Source organism: Stigmatopora argus, chromosome 23, assembly GCF_051989625.1.
Source record: "Stigmatopora argus isolate UIUO_Sarg chromosome 23, RoL_Sarg_1.0, whole genome shotgun sequence".
Taxonomy (NCBI): domain Eukaryota; kingdom Metazoa; phylum Chordata; class Actinopteri; order Syngnathiformes; family Syngnathidae; genus Stigmatopora; species Stigmatopora argus.
Window position 1 is genome coordinate 3,358,466 of NC_135409.1, and position 23,158 is coordinate 3,381,623.

At 42.5% G+C, this 23,158-nt stretch overlaps 2 protein-coding genes across 5 annotated transcripts in view; both read right to left on the reverse strand.

The window, feature by feature from the left end:
* The window catches only part of syt1a (synaptotagmin Ia), a 64,124-nt gene extending 61,935 nt beyond the window's left edge, over positions 1 to 2,189 (reverse strand). For all 3 annotated transcript variants that reach the window (XM_077593501.1, XM_077593504.1, XM_077593500.1), the window contains exons 1-2: positions 2,108 to 2,189; positions 1,841 to 2,007 (exon numbers count right to left, since the gene is read on the reverse strand). The gene's annotated coding sequence lies outside the window, so the exon portion shown is untranslated. The remainder of the gene's footprint in view (positions 1 to 1,840; positions 2,008 to 2,107) is intronic.
* Positions 2,190 to 8,624: 6,435 nt separating this feature from the next.
* Positions 8,625 to 22,977, reverse strand: pawr (PRKC, apoptosis, WT1, regulator). Of its 2 annotated transcripts, XM_077594531.1 has the most exons (8): positions 22,875 to 22,977; positions 22,310 to 22,471; positions 21,731 to 22,202; positions 11,758 to 11,889; positions 10,543 to 10,580; positions 10,046 to 10,145; positions 9,073 to 9,177; positions 8,625 to 9,005 (listed from the first exon to the last, which is right to left on the reverse strand). In XM_077594531.1, the coding sequence occupies exons 3-8, from the start codon at positions 22,073 to 22,075 to the stop codon at positions 8,919 to 8,921; spliced, it is 807 nt and encodes a 268-aa protein (XP_077450657.1). In that variant the 5' UTR covers positions 22,076 to 22,202; positions 22,310 to 22,471; positions 22,875 to 22,977; the 3' UTR covers positions 8,625 to 8,918. The 2 variants fall into 2 exon arrangements, with proteins under 2 accessions (XP_077450657.1, XP_077450656.1); XM_077594530.1 differs by lacking the exon at positions 22,875 to 22,977 and having other exon boundaries at positions 22,310 to 22,509.
* Between the last annotated feature and the right edge of the window lie 181 nt (positions 22,978 to 23,158).

The window sequence follows — 23,158 nt, forward strand, 5'->3', positions numbered from 1 at the left end:
TGCACGTCTAACGCCGTCGAAGGTACAACAGAGCAATATTATTGGTCGATCCGCTCGGCAAAAGCGGCACTCGCGCGGCCCATCTGCCATGTGCTAATGCCTTCATTGTGCACTAAGTGGACCACAAAGAGCTCGCTCGAATCAGGATATGAAAGAAAGGCGGACGGGCCACAAGCAATTTCCTCTTGAGGGAGATCTTCAAGTGACAGGCAGGCAGCCGCCAATGAAGGCGCACGCGTTCTTTTCACGCGGGCCGCCGCCGCCACATTCCACTTTTGAGACGACTGCTTCGACGCAAAGTCGCAAAAAGTCAACTCCGTGTTTTCCAAACGACGTCACCTCCTGATATTTTCAAGCGCTCGGCCTTTTGTGGCCGTCGCCAGGTAACGTCCTGGTTAATGTATTCCCGGGATGAGGATCAACAGCTGCGCCCGCCACGCCTTCCTCGTCAGGTTCGGACTGTTTTTTCCACGACTGCGGCCTCGAGTACATTTTTTTTTTAGAATTGTCGCACTATAACAAAAATAAGTAATCATCCAAATCATTGTAATGATCTGAGGAATAAAATGTTCCAAAGTATTATTTTTTGGACGGTAAGGGCAGCGATTAGTCAAAATGGATTGGACGTCCAATGACGTGCATGGCAGTGAATTATGTTCGTGACAAAATGTCTCCACGGTATTTAGTGGCTAACCTGCTCTTTACGTAAAAAAGGTTACTTCCTGATCCTGATTTTGGGGCAAATAAAGGCCACTTCCTGTTGATTTCTATTCATTTGGGGACATTCATTGGTCACTAAACCAAAAATCAACAGCATGTGACCTGTAAATGCCCCAAAGTCAACTCAGTGACACAAAAAATCCCTCAAATCAACAGGAGGGGACACAGAGTGACCGAATAATGCCCCCAAATCAGCAGGAAGTGACATGAAATGCCCCAAAATTAACTCAGTGTCTGTTAAGGGCGGCCATTAGAGGTCCGATTGGAGGGAGGGCAGCAAATGGTTATGTTGTTTAATGATGTTTCTTAGCTTCCATCCCTCCCAGTTTAAATGGACGTCGACTAGTGATGAACAAAATTCAGTTTGGAATAAAAGAGCCTGATTTTCTCCCATTATTAATTGTATTGTAGAACACCTTAGAATGATTTCCTCACCCGTGTATCAAAAATTCTTGTATTGCCATGTCCTGAGATAATTGCTATCGTGAGCTAAGCCAATCCTTTAAAAGTAAAAGAAAAAGATTACTTGGGACATTTTGTCTATCAATGAAAATGTATATTTGACGCCCATCACCGTCAATGGATGTCTATCGTCGTTAAGTCGTATCGTAGGCTGATAATAGCTGGAAGCTGTAGCAAGTGGTCAAGTGGCAAATTATTTTCCTAAACATAAACGCTACCAAATTTTGGGGGGATCTCACCAAAATAAAATCGGAAATGCGTTGACATTTATAAAACTTTTCAAAATTGGACTTAAGCCAAACAACACATTTACAACACTCTCTTGGTAAGCTCGTCGTCTCCAAATGATGTTTTTTCTACCAAAAAATAAACAAATAATCGACTAACCATTTTCCCCATCCCCGTCCCAAGATGATCATCCCGTGAAACAAGCCCAGATGACAATTTGATGTGATGGAGGAAATAAGAGGCGGCCCCCCCGACCCCTCCCCCTCCACCCACACACCAACGCCACGGTTTCCCTCGCGACCGCACGCATTCAAAGCTCATAAAAACGACATGGTCAAAGCCGTCCACGCTAAACAAACATAGGCTAACAGATGGAGGGAGCAGATCTGTATTTCAAAAAATAATTGAAATGACCATTCGGTCCGCTTACCTGGCGAACGGTGGCGAGCGCACCTTCCTGTTAGGGAGGCGGAGGCATCTGGAGTTGCGGAGGCGGCGAGGCGGCGCGCCCAGAGCAGACGAGAGAGGAAGAAGGAGGGGAGCTCAGGGGGCGGAGCTTGGATGACGGACCAAATTCTTCGGAATCCCTTTCAGCGCCTGATTGGACGCGGGAGAGGAATGTGTGCCGTTAGCCGTCGGTCACGCTCTAGTTGTGACAAGCGGGCCTAATTTCCCCGGAGGAAGTGCGCAACATCACCTGCAAGGTCGCGCGATGGATGCCGAGTGATGGGATGCGTCGCCATGGCGACCTCAAATCCGGCAAAAAGGTTGATGAGTACACTGAAAAAAAATTGAAAAGTAGGTGGCGGTCAAACAAAAGCGGTTGCGTTAGCTTGTCATCTGCCATTGAAAAACGATAGGCGTCTAAATTCATTTGGACTGGGAGGGCTGGCGGCGAATGGATGTCTATCGCCGTCCATGGCAGACTAACTATATACATTTATGGAAATTTAATTTTCAATGAATGCAAAATACAATAAATAGAAAAAAATAAACATTATCTATATGGTATTTAAAATCCCAAAATAATATCAATCAAAAATGAGAGTTGAAATTCGCAAACTCCAATTTTTCTTTCTCTCCTGTCAAAAACGCAAGTAAATAAATTCTGAAATACAAATATTTATTTTGAAAACAAAACTTGAATAGATCCTGAAACAAATGTTAAAATGACCGTCTGTTTAAATCAACCATATATTTTTGAATTATATTTTGTGTATAAACAGGTGTTTCATTTCAATTATTCGGTTATATTTGACTTGAATTCTTTTAGTTGTTTTGAGCCGTCTTGATTTTTTTTAATGGTTAAATATGAGCATTTTAAATTGAGTGAATAATATTTTGAAATTATTTAATTCCCTAGGCATGATTTCCTAGCATACATTTGTCAAATGTGTTACAAGCGAATGAAATGATGGCATTATTAGCCGGCTTTAAGCGGAGGGCTTCGCGACGACCACCCGGCTTCGGGCGCCCACGTTGCGAAAGGTCACGCCGCTCTGCTCTGCGGTCAGCGTCCAATAAAATCAATGCTCTATTTTTAGCCAGGCCCCATTTTGACGTCTAACAATGCACAGAGGAAAGGGCGCTGTATTCAAGTCCAACTTAAAATGCGAGATATGGAAATGCAAAGCTAATCAAATTCAATTATTTTCGCATGTCATCCGGCACGAGTGATTTTAAATTTCTTTCCAAACAAAGCTTGATTTGGAGAGTAAAAACTAAATCCTGCTGCACAAATTCCCATCGACAACCTGATTAAACATTAATTTGGAAAAAGAATTAGACCTTCAATTGAGTGGTTTAGCTAGCAAACTAGGTTGATTTACCTTTAATTAAATACAAAGTCTGAACAACCAAACCCTAACAACAAAATGAGTAAAGTGTAAACCAAGGGGGAGGGAACCTATAGCTCGGGAGCCATATGCGGCTCTTTTGATGGTTGCATGAGTCCCAAACGCACCAATAGGAACATTGCTGTGCCGTTGACACTACCTCTAGCCCCCCTTAAATCCGTTTTTTTTATAGACCTTTCTGCATGCATACTCTCACTGATACTCATTGATTAGCAACAGTGTAGCAATGTTGTCAAAAGAATCCAGAGACTTTTGTTCTTTAAAAGTGACAAAATGACAAAAAAAAATGCACACATGGTCATTTATTTTCTTATTTTGAGTATAGCTCTCAAGGAATAACATTTGGAAAATATCAATTGTTTATGGCGCTCTGTCAAAAAGGTTCCCGACCCCTGGAGTAAACATACAGCACCTAAGCGGCCATCTTGTGTGGCAAGCCTGCAACCCATACCCATTTTTATTCCCTTAAAACTCTACAAAATGCAATTTGAACTGGTTTTCTACACTCCTCATCTGCTTTGTGCTGGTTTCCCCACCACATTAACCATTAAACACGTGCAACAAATAATAATAAAAACCAGTAAGGGAGAGAAAACATCACCCACCTGCCTTGTTTGAATAGACACGAGTTAACTACTGTCAGGTGTAAGCAATCCAAATGACATGCCTCTTTTTGCTCCGCCCATCCACAGATGTTGCATTTGTGAACAGCCGATAAAAACGGAAAAACAATATTTCATCTATTTTGTCTCTGCGGAAAAATGTCGCACATTCACCACAATGAAAAAAAACTATTTTTAATAGCTTAAAGATAAAGATAATAATAATAATAATAACTGACGTTTTGTCAAAATAATTATCTAGGAGTAGCAAATTAACCATTTTTTTTTGCAGAATCCCTTAAAGGAAGATTAATGTTCTCTTTTATTATAAATAAAAGATAAAGACTGTTCTCCTCTTGTGGATGGAAGGTGAGCGTGACAGACGATAACCAGCAGCCTTGAGGTGATCTATCGCCACGGCGCCAACAAGACGCCTGCCGGCGCGAGGGGGTATGATGACACGTTCCCAACAAGGTCACACATACAGTAGATAGCGGCGGGGGCCGTGGAGGGGGTTGCTCGCGCCGCGGGGAATTGTGGGGGATTATTCTTCCATGATGTGAGAACCGGGAACATGGCATCCCAATGACACTTGAGTCGAGACGGTTCAAGGTCAAAATCCAGGCTTTGTCATCTCATTGGCCGCCGTTAAAAACGGAATGGAGGTTCATCGTCGTCAATGGCGGCGGAGGACTTAACCCTCGACGAGGCGCTCGTCAGCCGCCCTTGACGGTGCTTGACGTCCAATTCCTTTCCACGGAGAGGGGCAATGGAAGAAGCGTTCAAGTTAACGGCGGCCGATGAGTTCAATGCAATGAAAGTAAAGATACAATTTATTCATAAAAAGCATTTTTAAAAAGATTTATAATAACAGAACTTAAATTATATTAAAAAATTATAATTGCAACATCGCATCGACGTATGTTTAGGTTTCTTTTACGTTCCCTATGATAGTCTGGTGAAGAGGACTTAAAATTTGGGCAAAATCTTAATTTCAATTTTAAATTGAATTTTTAACTGCAACCCTGGTGCGGATAAGCGGTTTGGAAAATGAATGAACGAATATTGAAAGAAAGAAATGGAGTACATAAGTATTTAAATGAATATGGCAAACAAACTCAAGTAATAAATGTCAAAATAACATTTCCTAAAGCATTCTATTCTTGAATGGTGTATTAAATAATGGAATTTGTCTTCTCCTGGTCCTCCATCACTTTCAGAAGTTTTCGATTTGTTTACATTTGCTTGACATTTTTCCGGCAAATATGTTCTTATAGCTCCTCTCTTACAAAACACCTTCGTTTTGTTTTGTTTTGAGCACGATTGTCGATGTTGGAACGTTGCCATCTTCTCATCCTCCTTTTGTAACATTCATTCAAGGCGTGAAGCGATTCCGCCGCCGACTCGTTCAATCTTTTGTGCCGCGCGACATGCGCCTATTATCCTGATCATGTGTCACGAGGGAGTTTTATTTTTAGTCGGCTGAGTCACGTGATGCCGAAGCGCAGCTGCGATGATCGCGATTTGCCTTTCATCGAGCGTCAGTACCCGGTACTCCACTCGTTACGCCGCCGCTAATAGACGCGGCCGGCCGTGATGACAAGCCGCCTTCGGGAAAGGGTCCCGATTAGACGACCTCACTCTTTGGCGTCTTAATGAGATGCGACGGCTAATGGGAAAGTGGGCTGTCTCCAAAATATTCCCAAGAAAGACCGACGGGCAGAAAAATGATATACCTACGTATATTATTTTACATATCTAAATCTTTCGAACCCCGATTAGTTGTTTTCCCTCAAAATTGAAAGTGCGTTTTATAATCCAATGTGCCTTCAATTCCAAAATAAAAACCTTTGCCATCAAAAGAAAAGTAGTTTAAAGTAATTGTACTTTTAAGTGGTCTAGTAAGTAGTTTATTGATAGCAATTAATAGTTTATAGTTTAAATCTATTTAAGTAGAACAATAGTAAAACAATAAGACAAAAGAAGAAATTAGAAAATATTAAATGTGTTGCATTGATGTGCCTTATACTTGGATTTTTTAGCAATTCAATTATAATTTCATTATATTTTCAAGTCTTTTGAACGTAATGATGGCTATTTATTTTTGTGTGCACTATGGTTTAATTCAGTTTCTATTTTAATTCCGTAGATATATAATACACGTGTGTGTGTGTGTGGAGATATATATATACACAAATATATATATATATATATATATATATATATATATATATATGTATATATATATATATATATATATATATATATATATATATATATATATATGTATATATATATATATATATATATATATATATATATATATATATATATATATATATATATATAAAAGTGATAAAATCTGCTGGGTCAAAAACACATACAGCAACACGAATTAGCAATTTTGGTGACTTACAAAGTTGTGTCAGTGAAATGAGCTTCATAGCATGGCCTCTTAACTTCTTGTGAGTGATTATGAGTGACTACAGCTGGTGACTTCTCTGAGGCCTTTTAAATAGGGATCATTGGATGCAAACGTCCACAAACGCTACAATGGGAAAGTCAAAGGAGCTCAGCATGGATCTGAAAAAGCGAATCCTTGACTGGAACAAGTCAGGAAAGTCACTTGGAGCCATTTCAAAGCAGCTGTTTGCATACCTGTCAACCTCTGCCGATAACTGCCCTTATAAATGATTATGATTCCCCTTACAAACCCCAAAAAAACCTTACAAACACCGTACGAGTCGTACGGTGTTTGTAAGGTTTTGGGGGGGTTTGTAAGGGGAATCATAATCATTTATAAGGGCAGTTATCGGCAGAGGTTGACAGGTATGTGTTTGGCCACAATGCCCAGCAATATGTTTGGAGGAGAAAAGGTGAGGCCTTTAACCCCAAGTACACCATGCCTACCGTCAAGCACGGTGGTGGTAGTATGATGCTGTGGGGCTGTTTCGCTGCCAATGGAACTGGTGCTTTACAGAGAGTAAATGGGATAATGAAGGAGGAGGATTACCTTCAAATTCTTCAAGATAACCTAAAGTCATCAGCCCGAAGATTGGGTCTTGGGCGCAGTTGGGTGTTTCAACAGGACAATGACCCCAAACACACATCAAAAGTGGTAATGGAATGGCTAAATTAGGCTAGAATTAAGGTTTTCGAATGGCCTTCCCAAAGTCCTGACTTAAACCCCATTGAGAACTTGTGGACATTGCTGAAGAAACAAGTCCATGTCAGAAAGCCATCAAATTTAACTGAACTACACCAATTCTGTCAAGAGGAGTGGTCAAAGATTCAACCAGAAGCTTGTGGATGGCTACCAAAAGTGCCTAATTGAAGTGAAAATGGCCAAGGGACATTTTACCAAATATTAGCGCTGCTGTAAGTATATTTTTGAGCCAGCAGATTTGATCACTTTTTTCTGTTCACCCATAATAAAGTCATAAAAGAACCAAACTTCATGAATGTTTTTTGTGACAAAGAAGTATCTGTTCAAATCACTCTATCAGAGAAAAATCAGAGTTGAGAAATAACTGGAAACTCAAGAGAGCCATGACATTATGTTCTTCACAAGTGTATGTAAACTTTTGACCACAACTGTACATATATATATATACATACATATATATATATATATATATATATATATATATATATATATATATATATATATATATATATATACACATACATACATACATATATATATATATACATATATACATACAAACATATATATACATATATACATATACATATACACACACACATATATATACCCAATTTTATGCTTTTCATTGAAATTTGATTTGTTTTGATTTTCTCAAGTTTGTCCCTATATTATTTCATATTTGTTACTTAATGTATTTATTTTTGGGCTGAAATGTATTTGTTTATTTTCTTGCATCTTTAAACAGTAATACATTATAACAATGTTACATAGCCAAGGAGACTTATCACATTATTTTGAGTATTTGAGCGCCAAGTGGCCTTGGCGGCCATTTTGCGTAGTAGAGTAAGTGCGGATGACAGATGGTCGCCAGTTTGGAAACACAGCTCGTCTACGCGACTTATGGCGACCTGGCATGAAGAGGAGGAAGAGGAGGCTACTTAACTGGTTGGCCGCCATTGACGGTGACAGACGTCAGATCTGGACGCCCATTCCATCGCTGCTATTTACGTCGTCACGTTGCCACTGGGAGTTTTCCTGGCAAAGTGAGAAAAATAAGTTACTAAAAAATAGAGGGGGCGAAATAGAGTTTGTCAATACTTAACTGAAGACGCGGCGGTTGAGCTCCATTTCAAACAGCTGTGCTTTGTCATGTTGGCATGGTAGATCACACACAGTTGCCTCGTGACACTCGCGCCACTCGTTCACTCAATTCGTGACATTTTAGCTTCATTTCTTGCCGCCGTCAACCAATCATTTTCCACATTTCTCACGTGATAAAGCGTGAAAAAAACAAGAAGATGGAGTGGCCAGGTGGACTTCTCGCTGGCGTCCGTCCAATCTAGCATCTGGCCTCCCGGCAGACTCCAGATTGAGGAGATTGGTCGCCCGGAGAAATACGGTCGACCTTCCCCGGGAACAAGATAAGCAGCAACTATCGCAAGACATCGCTGGTTTCTTTTGTCGCCTTCCGAAGCTGCCGCCCCGACGCCATTGTGATGACGGCGCCCCCCCCCTCAGGCCCCCCTGCCGTTAGCGGCACGCCGTCATCGCATCAAATTAGCCGTAATGAACTTGAGCGAGGCAGCCTAGGGGAGATAATCAAAGTTTTATTAAACACGGATATGCATAATGCGCCACTTTTTAAAAAGAGAAAGCCAAATCACAAAAGCCACACACAAGTGTTCATTTTGGTGGGCTTGCTCGCCAATGAACCATCTAAATGTCGCTATGTACAACCATATTTACATGAACATTCCATGACGGCTCTCTTCGTCGATAAATTATTTCGACTGTAAGGAGACCTTTCCGTCCGTTCCCGCTTCAAAGGGATCGGACGTCTATCGCCATCGGTGGCGTCCGGCCAGTCCAAGGCACGTCCTTCTACCTGGTCAGCTGGCCCACCACCTTGAGGAGAGTTTTGTTCTCCTGCTTCAGCTGCTCGTTTTCTTCTTCAATGTCGTCCAAGTCCTGCCGAGACAGACAAGTTGCGGCGGAAGATGTCGAGGACCCGATTGGCCGGCGGTGTGGCGCTCACCCGGTAGAGAAGCTCCATTTCGTCCTTGAGCTTTTCCATGACGCCATCTTTTTCCTGGTGGGCCTTCAGCAGGTGCTCGTTCTCTTGGCGCTGCAGGATCAGTTCCTGGAGGAGGAGGAGCGTTTGGAAGAGATGAGTGTCGCCGTGGCAACCGCCGGCGTAGCCAAGACCGACAGTCTGATGTACATAAAAGAAGCCGGCGGCTTTGAAGGGAGGGCCGGCCTTCCCGTGGCCGCAACCAGACTTTGATCAACGGGCGCAGGGGCCATCAAGAAAATTTCCCCGTAGACTCGTGGCCGTCATCATCATCAAAGACTCATCGGCATTTTCGAAATTGTTTTAGCAATGAGGAAGCCGATATTTCATGCGTGGCTTTGCGTTCGGAATTTTTATGGAAAAAAAGACTGTCTTTAACATGAGCATTAAAAATGTTTTTTAAAAATCTATTCTGTCGATTAGCGACATACTACACTCCACAATGACGTATGGAATCAAAATCCAACTGAAATGATCTTTACGCGTGTTTTTGGTGGAAATAACCATCAGATGGCTACAGTTCCACTCCTGTCCACTAGTTGGCAGCACCCAGCTGCCGTGCCTTGCAATATGCCGAAATAACTGCACAAAAGTGTGTTCTTTTGTTGGGTTAAACACAACTCAAATATATGATTTCGGTCATTATAGTGCAAATACAGGAATGATTCAAACTGTATATTCCATTATTGTAATATAATCAGAAGAAAAAAAAGATAAAAAAATATATATACATATACACACACATATATACACATGTATATGTAGATATAGATATTAGATTTTTTGTTTTTACATATAATCAACAAAATCATCTAATAATTTCCTTTAGTGTGTTTTTGACGCTATTAATCTAGAGATTTATTTCTCATTCAGTTTAAGGAAACATGATTCCGTAATGCTTTCATTTGTTATCATGAGCTATCATGACGATCTGTACCTGTTCCAGCTCCTCCAGCCTTTTCTCCAGACTCTCCGGGGTCTCGTCTCCGATGCGGCGGTCCCGGCGATGCTGGCTCTCCTCATCGGCGCTGCTGCAGCTGCGGTGCGCGCACAAACCCGCATGATACCATGAGTAGTGCACCTGCTACTCGAAAGAAGGTCGTTTTGCAAAAATGAATCAATTCGGCATTAAAAAAAAAAAGAGTCCATTTGATGCTGGCCTCAGATGGAAAATAAAAGTTTTTCCTTGAAATGCTAACTTTTACATAAAATATGACTCTTATTAGAAAATAAAAATATGGAATAATATATAAAGATAGTCATATGGAAAATGTAATTTGAAAAGAAATAATGCCAATGTAAAATAACCATTAAGATACCATAAAGATCATCGTTCCCTGCCAGGGGGCGCCGTGTCAGTAGGCCCAAAAAAAATCAACAATAAGAGCAAAGAAAACCCACCTTATTAGCACCATACTTTATTTTTAATCTCACCTTTTAGAGCGACTATTAGCAGATCTTCCCGGGTTCTCCTAAAATAAAACAAAAAGAAAAGACATGAGTGCGGTATTTTCCGCACTATGAGATGCACTTTTAATGGCAAATCTTCAAATGTGTTTCATTTAGAAGGCGCAGTGGATTATAAAACGCAGAAGTAGTAGTAGGGGATTGTGTTAGACATCCACTAGATGGAGCTCTAGTAGTATTAGTAGTGGTTAGAGGGGTGGGGGGTTATAAATCAACCTGATAGAGCTGTGCTAAAGGGAATTTCATACAGTGATTAACCAATATTGATCCATATATAAGGCTTATGAGATTATAAAATACACTTCCAGCTTTTGAGAAAATTTAAGTCTTTTTAGTGCGGAAAATACAACACTTTTTTCCCATTTGTACAGACTTGTTTAGATTTATGCAGCGCTAACAGAGGATGCGCTTTTCGCGCAATTGAATTCTAGTGTCTTTCCGCCGGTGCTAAAACCTCGGAAAAACGGCCAAACTGGGTTTGTTTCAAGACGAAACCGGCATAGTAGGCCACGGGGAGTGCTTTATTTATCCCCAGGGTCACAGTAGCGGCGGTTTGAGGCGCTTCGTCCAACAGAAGAAGCGAGACCAATCCCCGCGAGAGCTCTTAGATGACTTCTTGATGGGCACGGCTTGTGCAGCTGAGGCGCTGGAGCGTCGCGCAGAGCAACATTTACGGTGATTGATGAAGCGTTTCCTCGCGAGCACTTGGATGTGAGTTCCTCGGTCACTAAATGGCATGACGGGGACGTCCCATCAATTCCAAATATGACGTTTGGGGCTCCACTTAAATCTTAGCGCAACCTTTGAGAAGGCAAAAATTGAGATAAGTAACAAAAATCTATTCTTATTTTTACGCGGCTCGGACGTCGCTGGCGAGAATTGGAGTCCGATCCACTTGAACTGGGAGGCCGGCAGCGAATGAACGAACACTGGATAGGATTCCTAATGTAGTTCCAAAGCACATGATTGGATGTCTGTCCTCGTCAATGATTTTAAAAAATCATACAAGTCCCACTGGAGTATAAGTTGCAGTTTTTGAATCGATCACAAAACAAGAACAAACATTATACTTTAAGTAGTAATATACTAAAATAGGGAATAACACACAAAATAGCTCCCTGATGATGTAACGCGTTTTTTTTAGGCCAATGCGCGTAGACGACTTTTAACGCTTCTGCTCACCGAGACGAGTCCACTGGCCGGATCGGCCGTCATGGCCTCGTTCTGGAAGGTGTTGGCCAGGACCAGCCGCTCCTCCTCTTCCTCCCGCCTGTCTATCTCCACGCCGTCGTCATCATCCAGCTCGTCCAGGCTCTGCAGGGTGGGGAGGGAGAAAGCAGAAGTCACCTGGGCGACCCAGCAAAGCGAAAGACGAGTGCCGTGAGAAAGCCCACCGTTTTCCATCTGAGATAACCTCTGAGTGGTGGAACGCCTCTAATCCTCTTAAGACCCAAAACGCGAGCGGCGAAGGCCACTTCCGTAACCTTTCACCTCCTCGGATTGCTATCTTGCTGGACGATTGACGATCGACGCCCGGGAAAGTCAATTTTAACGCCATCTAAAACGGTTTCTCACGAATGCCCAAAGTAGCTTTCTGTTGTTCAAAACCATTGTTGACGTCCTAAATTCAAGCTAATGTTTCCGCTTTCCAAAAAGATGCTCACTCAACAACGGGCTAAAAATAGCTTCCTAGAAACAGAGCCATTTCCGAGGCCTTCCCTGCGTTATCAGTTTTCCTCGGGGACGTATCCCGCCAAAGTCGACTTCTCCTCCGACATAACGCGAGCCTCCATTACGCGTTGGGTTTGCGTCCCGGACGAGGGGAAACGCAAAGTTGACTTTGGACGAGAATCGCCGCTCCTTAACGGCGCGTGACCATATAAGGGTTGTTTTGGTCGACGGTATCGTTTAACTGTGGTTTCTAGCACGCAGCCAATTGGAGGGATGATTGAGTGGAGCTGAAAACTCGGAGGACAGCGGCAAACGGATGCCCGGAGGACGCGTGGAAGGCTTTGGCCGAGACGCTGAATCGCTTGAAGGATTCCAGAAGCCTCGCCGCTTCCTGTTTACGAGAAGAGTCGAGGACTCGGGCCTACTTAAAGGGGCCGACGATACCTTAATCACGAGCATCCCAGCGGAACGAATCTCGTTTAGGCCATGACGAGACGCTCGTTTAACTCATTGGTCGCCATCGATGGCGCTCGGCGACCAATCCATTTGGACCGGGAGCGACAAATGAACAAACCCACACCGTCAATAGCACTGAAAGATGAGCGTTTTGTGTTTAAACGTGATTAGAAACCGCAATTTACGATACTTTAGGTCATTTGTTGTCTGTGCTGGTGCAATTTAACAAAAAGTCAATGGCAAAACTGATGGAAAATTGTCGTGGAAACACCTGAATTTCGAAAAAAAACAAGAAATGGAACACCTCAGCTATTGTTTTGTTGGTAGTTACATCAGAAAGACTTGCCAGCTAGAATTCCAAATTCAACATCGACTCTTACTACCACGATGTTGTAATTTTAAAACCCAAATGTGATGTAATCGATACCGTAAATTAAAAACACGCATCTGTTTTGACATGGTGTCATCTTTTATTTAATCATAGAGCGCTAAATGTGGTTTGGAACAGAACCAACAGGCACATGCAACTCTTTTAAAACTGGACACCGAAGCAGTTATCGCGTTTAGACACATCTGCTTTCAATCCCGCTGTTACATAAGTGTCTCTATTTTCTTTTGGATCGCGACCATTCCCCAGGGATAATCTCGCCGCTTCATTTATCAGCTAGCGGTTGGAATGTTCACGTCGGCCAGAGCAGGTATGGAACTCAAAGCTTGGGGGTCTTTTGTCTGATCTTGTATTGTTCCTGTTGCAGTTTTTTTTTTTCCTTCCCGAATGACACTCATTCAGAAACGTTTTCGCCGGACGAGGAACCGCTGAAGCGGCGACGGGCGCTACGTCACGCCAGGAAACGAGATGATGATGATGTGCCAGCAGACACGAGAGGCAATATCCCGCGGTGGCCTTGTTCCGCCGCTTTCGTATCAGGTGAAAATATTAGAGACTTCAGTCACCGTCTCCGAAACGACGACGGCCGAAGACGATAAGAATGTAATCTACTTAGTTCTGTCAGGCACCAATATTTGAGGCTAACGTTGACGTTCTCGACCTTTCTTGGCCGTCGCCTTGAACCGGCGAACCGAGCCTCGTTCGCCTTTGCCAAAAAGACAAAAACGGTGAATTGCCATCCCGTGTTTTTCAGGCTCAAAACACATAGCGGCTCTCCGACCAATCGCCGCTTGCTAGCCTAGCACGCCTGCGCAGATGAATCAAGACCCCTGCCGAGGGACTGATTGCAGGCTCGCCAAGACAGCCGACGGGCAAACAAAAAGAGGCTCGAGCAGGTATCGAAACAAAATAAAATATGAAAGTATGTACAGTAATCCCTCGAATATCGCGGTTAATGTAGACCAGACACGGCCGTGATAATCGAAAAATCAAAAAGAAAATCCCCTTCAGTACTGAGTCCTAGTAGCAAGAGTGGTTTCCGCTTACAAGTTTCAGCATGGATTTACACATTTTTATGAACTTTAAAAAAATATTTCAATAATTAATTGCAGAAAAAATCTATTTGCGATATTCGAGGGAAATTCTGTATTTTGAGTGCGATGAAAGAAAGAGGATACAGAAGGACATAAAAAGTCATAAGAGTGTGGTGTAAGGGAACACTTTTGAACAGTTGCGCTTCTGCGTGTATAAACCAATCAGGTACAAGAAGGTTTTGGCCACAGCCAACGGGTCGTCGCGACATTTCTGGCACCGATAAAATGGAATGGCTTTTCAAACCCCATGTGGAATTACTCAGTCTAATTAAAGAGATATTGTCGCCTCAAAGCTAAACAAATAGCGCTATCCTTTCCAGAAGGTCACTATTCAATTATTTTCAATGGCTTTAAAAAAAAAAGTCATTAGGAAGACGACCCAATGGGAAATAAATCGTCTTATTTTAGGTTGTTACGGAAAGAAAATCTGTAATTAAAAGACCCTTGGTGTGAACATGATCCATTTAAAGTTGTGATTATTACATGATAGGATTAAACTTAGAATTTCAAAAAAGTCCCTTTTTACCATGCTGGAAAAATGTATGCAAATGAATAAATATTAGGATTAAGAATGGGAATACGATATAAATTAGTAAGTATAGACAGCGTTGGACGCAAAATAGGGCGTCCCAAACAGGTTGCGTCGAGTTTAACGTGCATCACAACCAACCTCGGAACCCGACTGACTGGTTGGCCGGTTTTTGCATGGAGACGTTACGCAGCCAAGTTTGAAGGTGTGTTGGGCGTCTTTTATTGTTGGAACGAGGTTACCCCACCGGCAATTTCATTTCCTTCAATTGCGCATCGGACGACAATTCCCGAGTTCTAAAGGGCGCCGAAACATTCAACGGATGGGGCGGCAGAGTTTTTTTTTCTCGCCGAGTGTGTCAGAAGTGGTTTTCAAGTGCCTTTGGGTGCGCTGGACAATTCGGGATTGTCTTCTTAAGCCGGGCTTTGGCCTTTGGGCCTGCCTGCCGCACTGCCGCACTGCCGCATTCCTTCCCCCCGTGGGCTTTGTCTTCCTCCCACACGGGCTGATGAGTGCTTGGGCTTCTTCCAAGGATGTCCATAGCAGAACAAAACTGTCTCTCTTCTATTCTATTCTCTTGTCCTTCTCTCAATTCCAAGCTTCTGTTTGCTCAGCGACCGGTCGAGGTTAACTTTTTCCTATTGAAGACGACGTCCTAGCCGCCGCGGCGTGCTTAGTATTCCCCAGCCGTTCTCGTGAAAAGCAAACGCGGCTAACGCCAGCCCCCCCATTTGTTTTGGTGGAACGCAGGTTCCAAAAAAATGGAGGCTTCGGAGAATTCCACTTGAGTTGGCCTGAAATGGCCTGTCAATCACTGACTACCCAGAAGGGAAAGAATAAACCGAGAAAAAATAAAACGTGTTGAGCTTCAAATGGGTTTTTTTTTTTTTTTTTCATCTATTCCCAACCCCCCACCCACACGGGAGCCAACGGGTTTTCGGTTCATCAAAGACGAGCTGCGGGGAAGTCGCAGCAAATTCAGCTAAGCTCATTATTTTTTTTCATGCTTAACCGTTTCAGGGACGTAATAATGAAGCTCAAATAAATATTAGCAATTATGTATATATGTATGTACGTGTATGTACGTGCGTGTACGTGCGTGTGCGTGCGTGTGCGTGCGTGTGCGTGCGCGTGCGAGCATGCGCGTGCGTGCGCGTGCATGCGCGTGCGCGTGCATGCGCGTGCGCGCGTGTATATGTATACATATACATCTCGGTGCCAGAAATGTTGCGACGACCCGTTTTATTATATATATATATATATATATATATATATATATATATATATATATATATATATATATATATATATATATATATATATATATATATATATATATATATATATCAGTGGCGGGCAGTCAGGGCCTTCAAGGCCTTTTCTGCTGGCCTAAGAAATAGCTGAATCATATTATATTTTGTCCATCAATACTTATTATTCCAAATGGTCTGTTAGCTTCCTTTCATTGCTTTCCCCCCTGGTTGCACTGCTTCCAGATGTGTTTTCATCTTGAAGCATTTAACCAATCACATTTCAGCCATTATTTGTTGCCAGATCAGATCTGCCTCAAAGCCTTCAAAATCAGTTCTGCGGGGTCTGCTGCATTAAACAAGACTGTTGCTTTTAACCAATCAGATTTCGAATTGGCAACCCCATAATGATTTTTCATAGGCATTGGCATTTTGCTGGTTGGGACATGTCATTGCTTTCAGCAACTATGATTGGCTAGTAGGCGGGCCAAAGCAGCCAGAGATCGCAAACTCCACCCACAATGGCCGACAGTGGCAAAAACAAATGGATTCTGTTGCAGATTTCTCTCACAAAGCTATTTTCCAGACAGACTTTTCCAGAAAAAAATGGACATCATTAAGAAAGGGCGGTCAACTCCGAAGCTAGCAAGCCTGTTACAGCCGGGAAAATGGTGTGTGCGCCACTTTCAGTGCGCTAACTTAGCTCCACAAGCAAATAGTATATTGTTGTTTTGATTTAAAGCCATTTTCAAAACGGACTATGCCTGAAATATGACAGGATAGGCTCGAACTTCATCATTAGCTTCGATGGCGATAGGAAAGAAGGAAGAAAGAAAGGAGGATGGATATTGTGTACAGCTAAAAAGGATTTTTGGTGAGTAAAATATGGCTATATTCCTAAATAATATTTCAATTGTGGGCCCGGTTCTCATATCTGAAAAGCTCCAGTGTTTGTATTTAAGCTCCAGTGTTTGTATTTAATCATTAAATGCTGCTCGGATGTGGATTTTATCCCAGTTTAATTTTTGCCATTTCGCCATTGACGTCCATCGCTGTCTTTTCCCGAGGAAATCACCCCCCCTGGCCTGGTTGTAATGTCTCAAAAGCTCCAGTATTTGTATTCAGTCAATAAATACTGCTAGGAAGTGGATTTGACCTAATTTTAGTGCATTTTTTGTCATTTCACATATGGACGTATCGACGTTCATCGCTGTCTTTTTACCGGGGAAATGATACTCCGGGCCCGGTTCTGATGTCTAAAAAGCTTTTTGTATTTAATCAATAAATGCTGTTTTTGGCTGGATTTTACCCCATTTTCGGGCAATGTTTGCCCGTACGCCATTGACGTTTATCGCTGTCTTTTCCCGGGAAAATCGCCCCCCTGGCCTGGTTTTAATGTGTGAAAAGCTCCAGTATTTGTATTTAATCATGAAATGCTGCTAGGAAGTGGATTTTACCCCATTTTTGTGCATTGATTTATTGATTATTTTTTATGTGTCGCAGCTCTAGCTGCAGTAGAGGTTTTATAGCCATAAAATAGTTTTTGAGGGTTGGATTGATACGTTGAAGGCGCTACGAGAAAATGCACCGACCGCCACTGATATATATATATATATATATATATATATATATATATATATATATATATATATATATATATATATATATATACATCTCGGTGCCAGAAATGTTGCGACGACCCGTTATATATATATATATATATATATATATATATATGTATATGTATATATATATGTATATATACATATATATATACATATATATATACATATATATACATATATATGTATAACTCTAGACACATTTATGATTCTAAGACAATGTTAATAAATACAATTAACATGAATAAAAACGGAAATACAAACGTGTTTTTTTTGTCATTGCATGCCATTGAGAACGATAAGGTGTCCAGCTCCTTTAGACTGGGAAGGTTGGCCGGGAACGCTCATGATTCAGTGCCATCGACGGCGCTAGACGTCCAAACCATTTTGACTGGGTGAGGCAAATGGCAAAGCGTTTATTCGCCCCTCCCAGTCAAAATGGATTGGACGTCTAGCGCCGTCAATAGCTGGCGAGGAGTTAAATAGGTTAAAAGTTGTGTGTGTGTGTGTGTTTTATATCTTTAAATGTTCAAGGGCAGACTTTATCGGGTCGTTTACGCCGAGACGCGGACCTGAGCGTCTGCTTGAAACATGTTTTACGGGATCTACGAGGGAATGCGACCTATTGTTCGGCCTGCTGTGCTCTGGCACGGATTAGCGGCTGAGTCACAACATTCCCATCGTGACGCGAAGGGAGAAGGAAGTGGAGTCTGCGCCACCGTCGCCGCCGCTGCTCAAGCTTTGAAACTTGCTTCCTTGACTCGTTTTTTTTGTTTGTTTGTTTTTGAATTCAAGGCTGCTGAGTCAGCGCTCAAGCCAAACAGGAAAGGGAAGGTCAAAGGTTGCCTTACGAATAATAATACAAAGATAGAAACCCTCCAAAAGGTAAGCCAGCCCCCCCCAAAAAAACTTTGAAATAAACAAAAACAAGAAGCAAACAAGGAGACTGAAGGAATGCCCCGCAAAAGCCCAAACCAGTTAATCATTGACAGTAAATTCAAATTCCTTCAACTCTGAGGCATTTAGGGTCCCTTGGAACAAAACAACCATAACATTGCAAATATACATTTGCATATATTTTGATCATAATGATATGATACATCATTTTTATATAAAGGGGGATTATATCACATTGCATGGCATTTCATATGATACCTTTTGGTGTTGAGTTAAAAAAAAATCCCAAGAAATTATTATTTAAAAAGGGATTTTTTTAAATCCATTCATACTGCTTATCCTCACAAGGTTCTGGATTGGAGCCCAGCCAATCACAGGGCACCATGAGATGAACGACCAACCATAGCTGGGGGCAATCTATGAGTATTCAACCAGCCTATAGCATGGATGTCCGAACCCGGGATCGAACCGTTGATCCCATAGCTGTGAGGTCGACGCATTAACTAATAAATAATTTTACAAAAGAATAAGAAAAATAATGGCAAATATTGTTCCATTTGACATGCTGCGGAAAAAAAAATCCTGCCCGAAACCAACACATTCATGTCTGTTTACTTTGCGTGGTGTTTGTCCAAGCATCTGCAAATGATCCATTGTGTCGGGGACCAAAGTGCGCTTCCTGGCCATCCAGAAATTTAACCCACACCACCGTTTCAGGCTTTTGTCCTCCCGCTAATCACCTTTTTTATTAAAACGCAGCGGCGAAACTGAGGCTAATGACTTTGCCAGAAAGGGCAGAGCAGACGGAAACGTTAACCGCCACTTATTCCATTTCCGCGCAGCAAATCAAAAGCCCTTATTCCACATTTGGCTTAATGTCAGTTAATTGTTTGTTAGTGCCGGAGTGGGGCGGATCCGCGGGAAATCGAACAAAGGGGTCGCCGACATCTGCGCTCGGCTGCGCGGGCCTCGCTTCTTTGATTGGAAGAAGACATACAATGTAATATTCAGAGAGAGAGAAATAATATGAATATAACGAGATTAAAATTGAACTATTACAAGGTTAAAATCAAAATATGATGAACGTTAAATTATAGATTATACTATTACAAGATTCAAATTGTGAAACAGTCATTTTGTGGTTTATTTTTCTCTAACGTGAACCGGAAGTTTTTTGGTTTCTAGGGTCTGTGTGAGCGCATTTTTTGCCTAATATTTAGCGTAAGATTAGGTTAGGTTAGAACTTTATTTCATCCCGAATTCGGGAAATTTCTTGGTTGCAGTAGCAAGACAGACACAAGACACACAAGACATTGTAGACCTAGGTAAAAAAAACTAAATACCAATATGCAATAAAAAAAGACAGAAAAGTAGCAAAAACACAAAACGAGCAAAAGCGGACCGAGCTACTGCTACCGGCTGTCACTTGAGCGGCGCCATTTGGTTGCAGTAGCAAAAACGGATTGAAGTCATATTTGGAAAAAAGTCATAAAATGATGCAATTAAAAACATGACATTACTTATTTTTGCATCACTCCAAGTTATTCATGGTCCGCAGACATCAACTTTTGGTGACATTAGGTCAGTGTGAAAAATTACATTTTGGAATCATTTTGGAGGTTTATGTGATTCCTGCTGATAAAACTTTGATGAGAATGACTATTGTTAATATAGGCGATATAGTTTTAAATGAAAAGGTTTTCAGATGGTAGTGTCCCCTAAGATTTTTTTCATGCAAAAAGTCAAAAAAAAGGTTGGGAAACACTGGGCTAAGAAAATGGCAGCGTCAATCCACCGGGGGAAGCAATTTCTTTCATTCCATTTATTTGTTTATTCACATATGATACCAATTTTCTGTTCAAATTAAATATGTGGCTTAGATATTACAACCCCCCCAAATTAAAAAAATATGTGTTTGTTATCTGGAATACATACTTTTGGGGATATTATTTTGAAAAGCGGATTCTTATCTCTTTATAAAGGGCTTTTTTTTTCTCGGTGGTTCTTTTATTATCGCAATGACGTTGATGTTAGCGTTGGTGAGCGCATGTCAAAGTTTCCATGGTGCCCGCAAAGAGCTGCAGCGGGGATGGCAACAACGAGGCACCGTTGGCAGCAAGCGTCGTTAGTCTGACTGACTGAACAGCAACAGAGCTTTTGTGTCTGCGTCACGCACACGCCGCTTACGTCGGCGCCCTCGTTGAAAGCCGACAACCAGGCCGCCGTCACCATTCCCCGACACGGACGGCGATGGACGTCCATTATGAGCGAACGGGGAAGGGGCGATTTGTTTGTGTGTCGTGAGGAGGGAGTCAGGATTGCGCTCTGGACACAAAATGGCGTCCGACGATTTTAGCGACCGGTTTGAGCGGCACGCCTGATAGGTGCATTCATTGGCTTGGATTCAAATTCAACTGAAATTATTGTGATTAAGATACGGTGGCATCCAAATTGACTTTCACGCGCGACGTGAACTTTAAACGGGTTGGGTGACTTTCGCTTTCAGCCGTCGACATGGCCTACGACATGAGATAAGACGACGGTAGACACTGTTTTTGCCTTCGTTCCAAAACGTCTGCTTCAAAAGGGGTTTCAAAATATCTATTTAGCATTGACAAGTGTTTCATTACTTTTGTTGAGGATTTTTTTCCCTTTGTCTTTTTGTAACTTCTATTTGTTTAAATTGCATCCACTTTTGGATTTGTGGGACATGGCCAGAACACCTCACCTCATCTAATAAAATGCCCCAGCCACTTCATCTGGTTCCACTGGATGCGGAAGAGGTGGCTTTACTCCAGAAGCGAGCTGCACTGCATCTAGTCGGAAGTTTCCCTTTATTATGGATTTTAAATTTTCATGCTGATTTGGGCTGAAAACATAACTAGAGCTGAGGACTACAGGGCCCCCTGTTGTTTGGGCATGCACAGTTCAGATATAAACAATCGGACGCGTCGTGACAAGCAAATTCATTTTACAAACGAACCATTTGAATCTCACTATGCATTCATTCTCTATTTTGTTTTTACCTTTTTGCTTAATCTTTTGCCAACCAACATCTGCAGTTTGTTTGATCTAAACAATCAGATTATTTGCAAACACTACCTCCCACCAATTAGGGATCGACGATGAGATATGTTTCAGTGGCAATCGATCTGGAGTGGATTTTGGACTCTGGATTTCTCAATCCAGATGGATTGAACATGTATTGCAAAAACGGGCGTTTTGACGCAATCGGTGGCAAAACTGACCTCATTGGAGGGCATGCTGACCACACCTGTGGACCTTCGCTTCTCCCTCAGCTTCCTCTTCTCGATCTGCCCTTTGCCCTTCCTGGTGCTGGGCCCGCTGCTCTTTTTCTCCTTGCTTTTCTCGGACGGCGCAGGAGAGTCGGTGGGGGTCCCCCCGTCCGGCGAATCGCTCTTGGGGTCCTGCGGCTCCTCCGACGGGCGGCAATTGCCCGAAGAGCCCGAGGTACCAGCCCCGGTGGCGGCGGCGATGTCCCCCAGCATTTTGGCTCTCATCTTCTCCCGTTTGGCCTTCCACTCCTCCAGGAAGTCTGTGGTGGCGCTCGACTTGAAGCCGCCGGTGGCCATGTTCGTTTTGTAGTGTCAATTTCAACGGCGACTAGGTGCTCCTCCACTCAAAAACGCCGCCGCATTCCTCGGGTTCTCGCCCCGGGAGCTTTTGGAAGACGAACACGAGGTGGGCGGAAAACCACTTCTGCGAAAGCGAGAGTCGTTTGAGACGGAAATTCATTCAAAAGTTGCAAATAGTAACTTTTTAAAACGACTTTTAGGCGACGCGGTCGGCGCTCGAGCGAGTTTCACCTGCGTGTGTATGTTTACTTCCTCAAAGTCATCAAGCGGAGCTTGCCACCAGGTGTGCCCGACGTCTACTCGCCTGACTGCGGTGTGTGGCGCTCGGAGAGCCGACGCCGCTCTTCGGACTCCGGAAATGGCCGAAGATTTCCGAGCGGGGCCGAAGCGCTACTGGGAAAACAACCACCTCAGACTCGATCCGATGTGACATTTACGACCTCGTAAAGGGCTGGGAAATATGATCATCACGTTGTTACATCAACATGTGACAGCTCTGGAGCAATCGAAAGTTTGTTGACTTTATTTGCATAATAGTGCAAGATCGCGACGGGAAGACAGCTATTAGGAGGCACTTTAGTGACAAGAATGTTTTTGAGTCACAAGAACGCAGTGTTCGCTCCCACGCTTGCCAGTTAGTGCTCGGCTAGTCATTTTTGTTTTATTAATTCCCGATTCCCAATGGTCATTATTTTTGAAACACAAAAATGAACGTCAATCATGCACTGATGCAGACAAGGTTGTGGAAATCGTATACGTTCGGACAAATATGGAAGGTCCAATTGGTCAAATTTACCTCCTTCTCCTTGGGTGGTTTCTGAACCAGCAAGACCAATACCAAAGCAACTAATCAAGCAGAACCTGTCTTTAGTACTTATTAGCAGGGAAAGGCGACAAATCGCTGCCATCCTTCTGAGTTCAAATTCATGGGACACCTAAAACAGACATAACAAACGAACGCATTTTGATCCAGAAAATTGTCGCACTCTTGTGGCGAGATTGAGTGCTGCAGGTTGCAAACCTATTTTCCCTCGCTCAAAAAGATTAAAAACGAAATTTTAAATATTTTTTATTAAGACT

Coding starts and splice junctions, on each gene's coding strand:
- pawr (XM_077594531.1), bottom strand. CDS start 22,075: ATGGCCACCGGCGGCTTCAAGTCGAGCGCCACCACAGACTTCCTGGAG. Junction 11,890..21,730: donor TCAGCATGCCCTCCAATGAG/GTCAGTTTTGCC, acceptor CCCACCCTGCAG/AGCCTGGACGAGCTGGATGA. Junction 9,006..9,072: donor AAATGGAGCTTCTCTACCGG/GTGAGCGCCACA, acceptor CTGTCTCGGCAG/GACTTGGACGACATTGAAGA.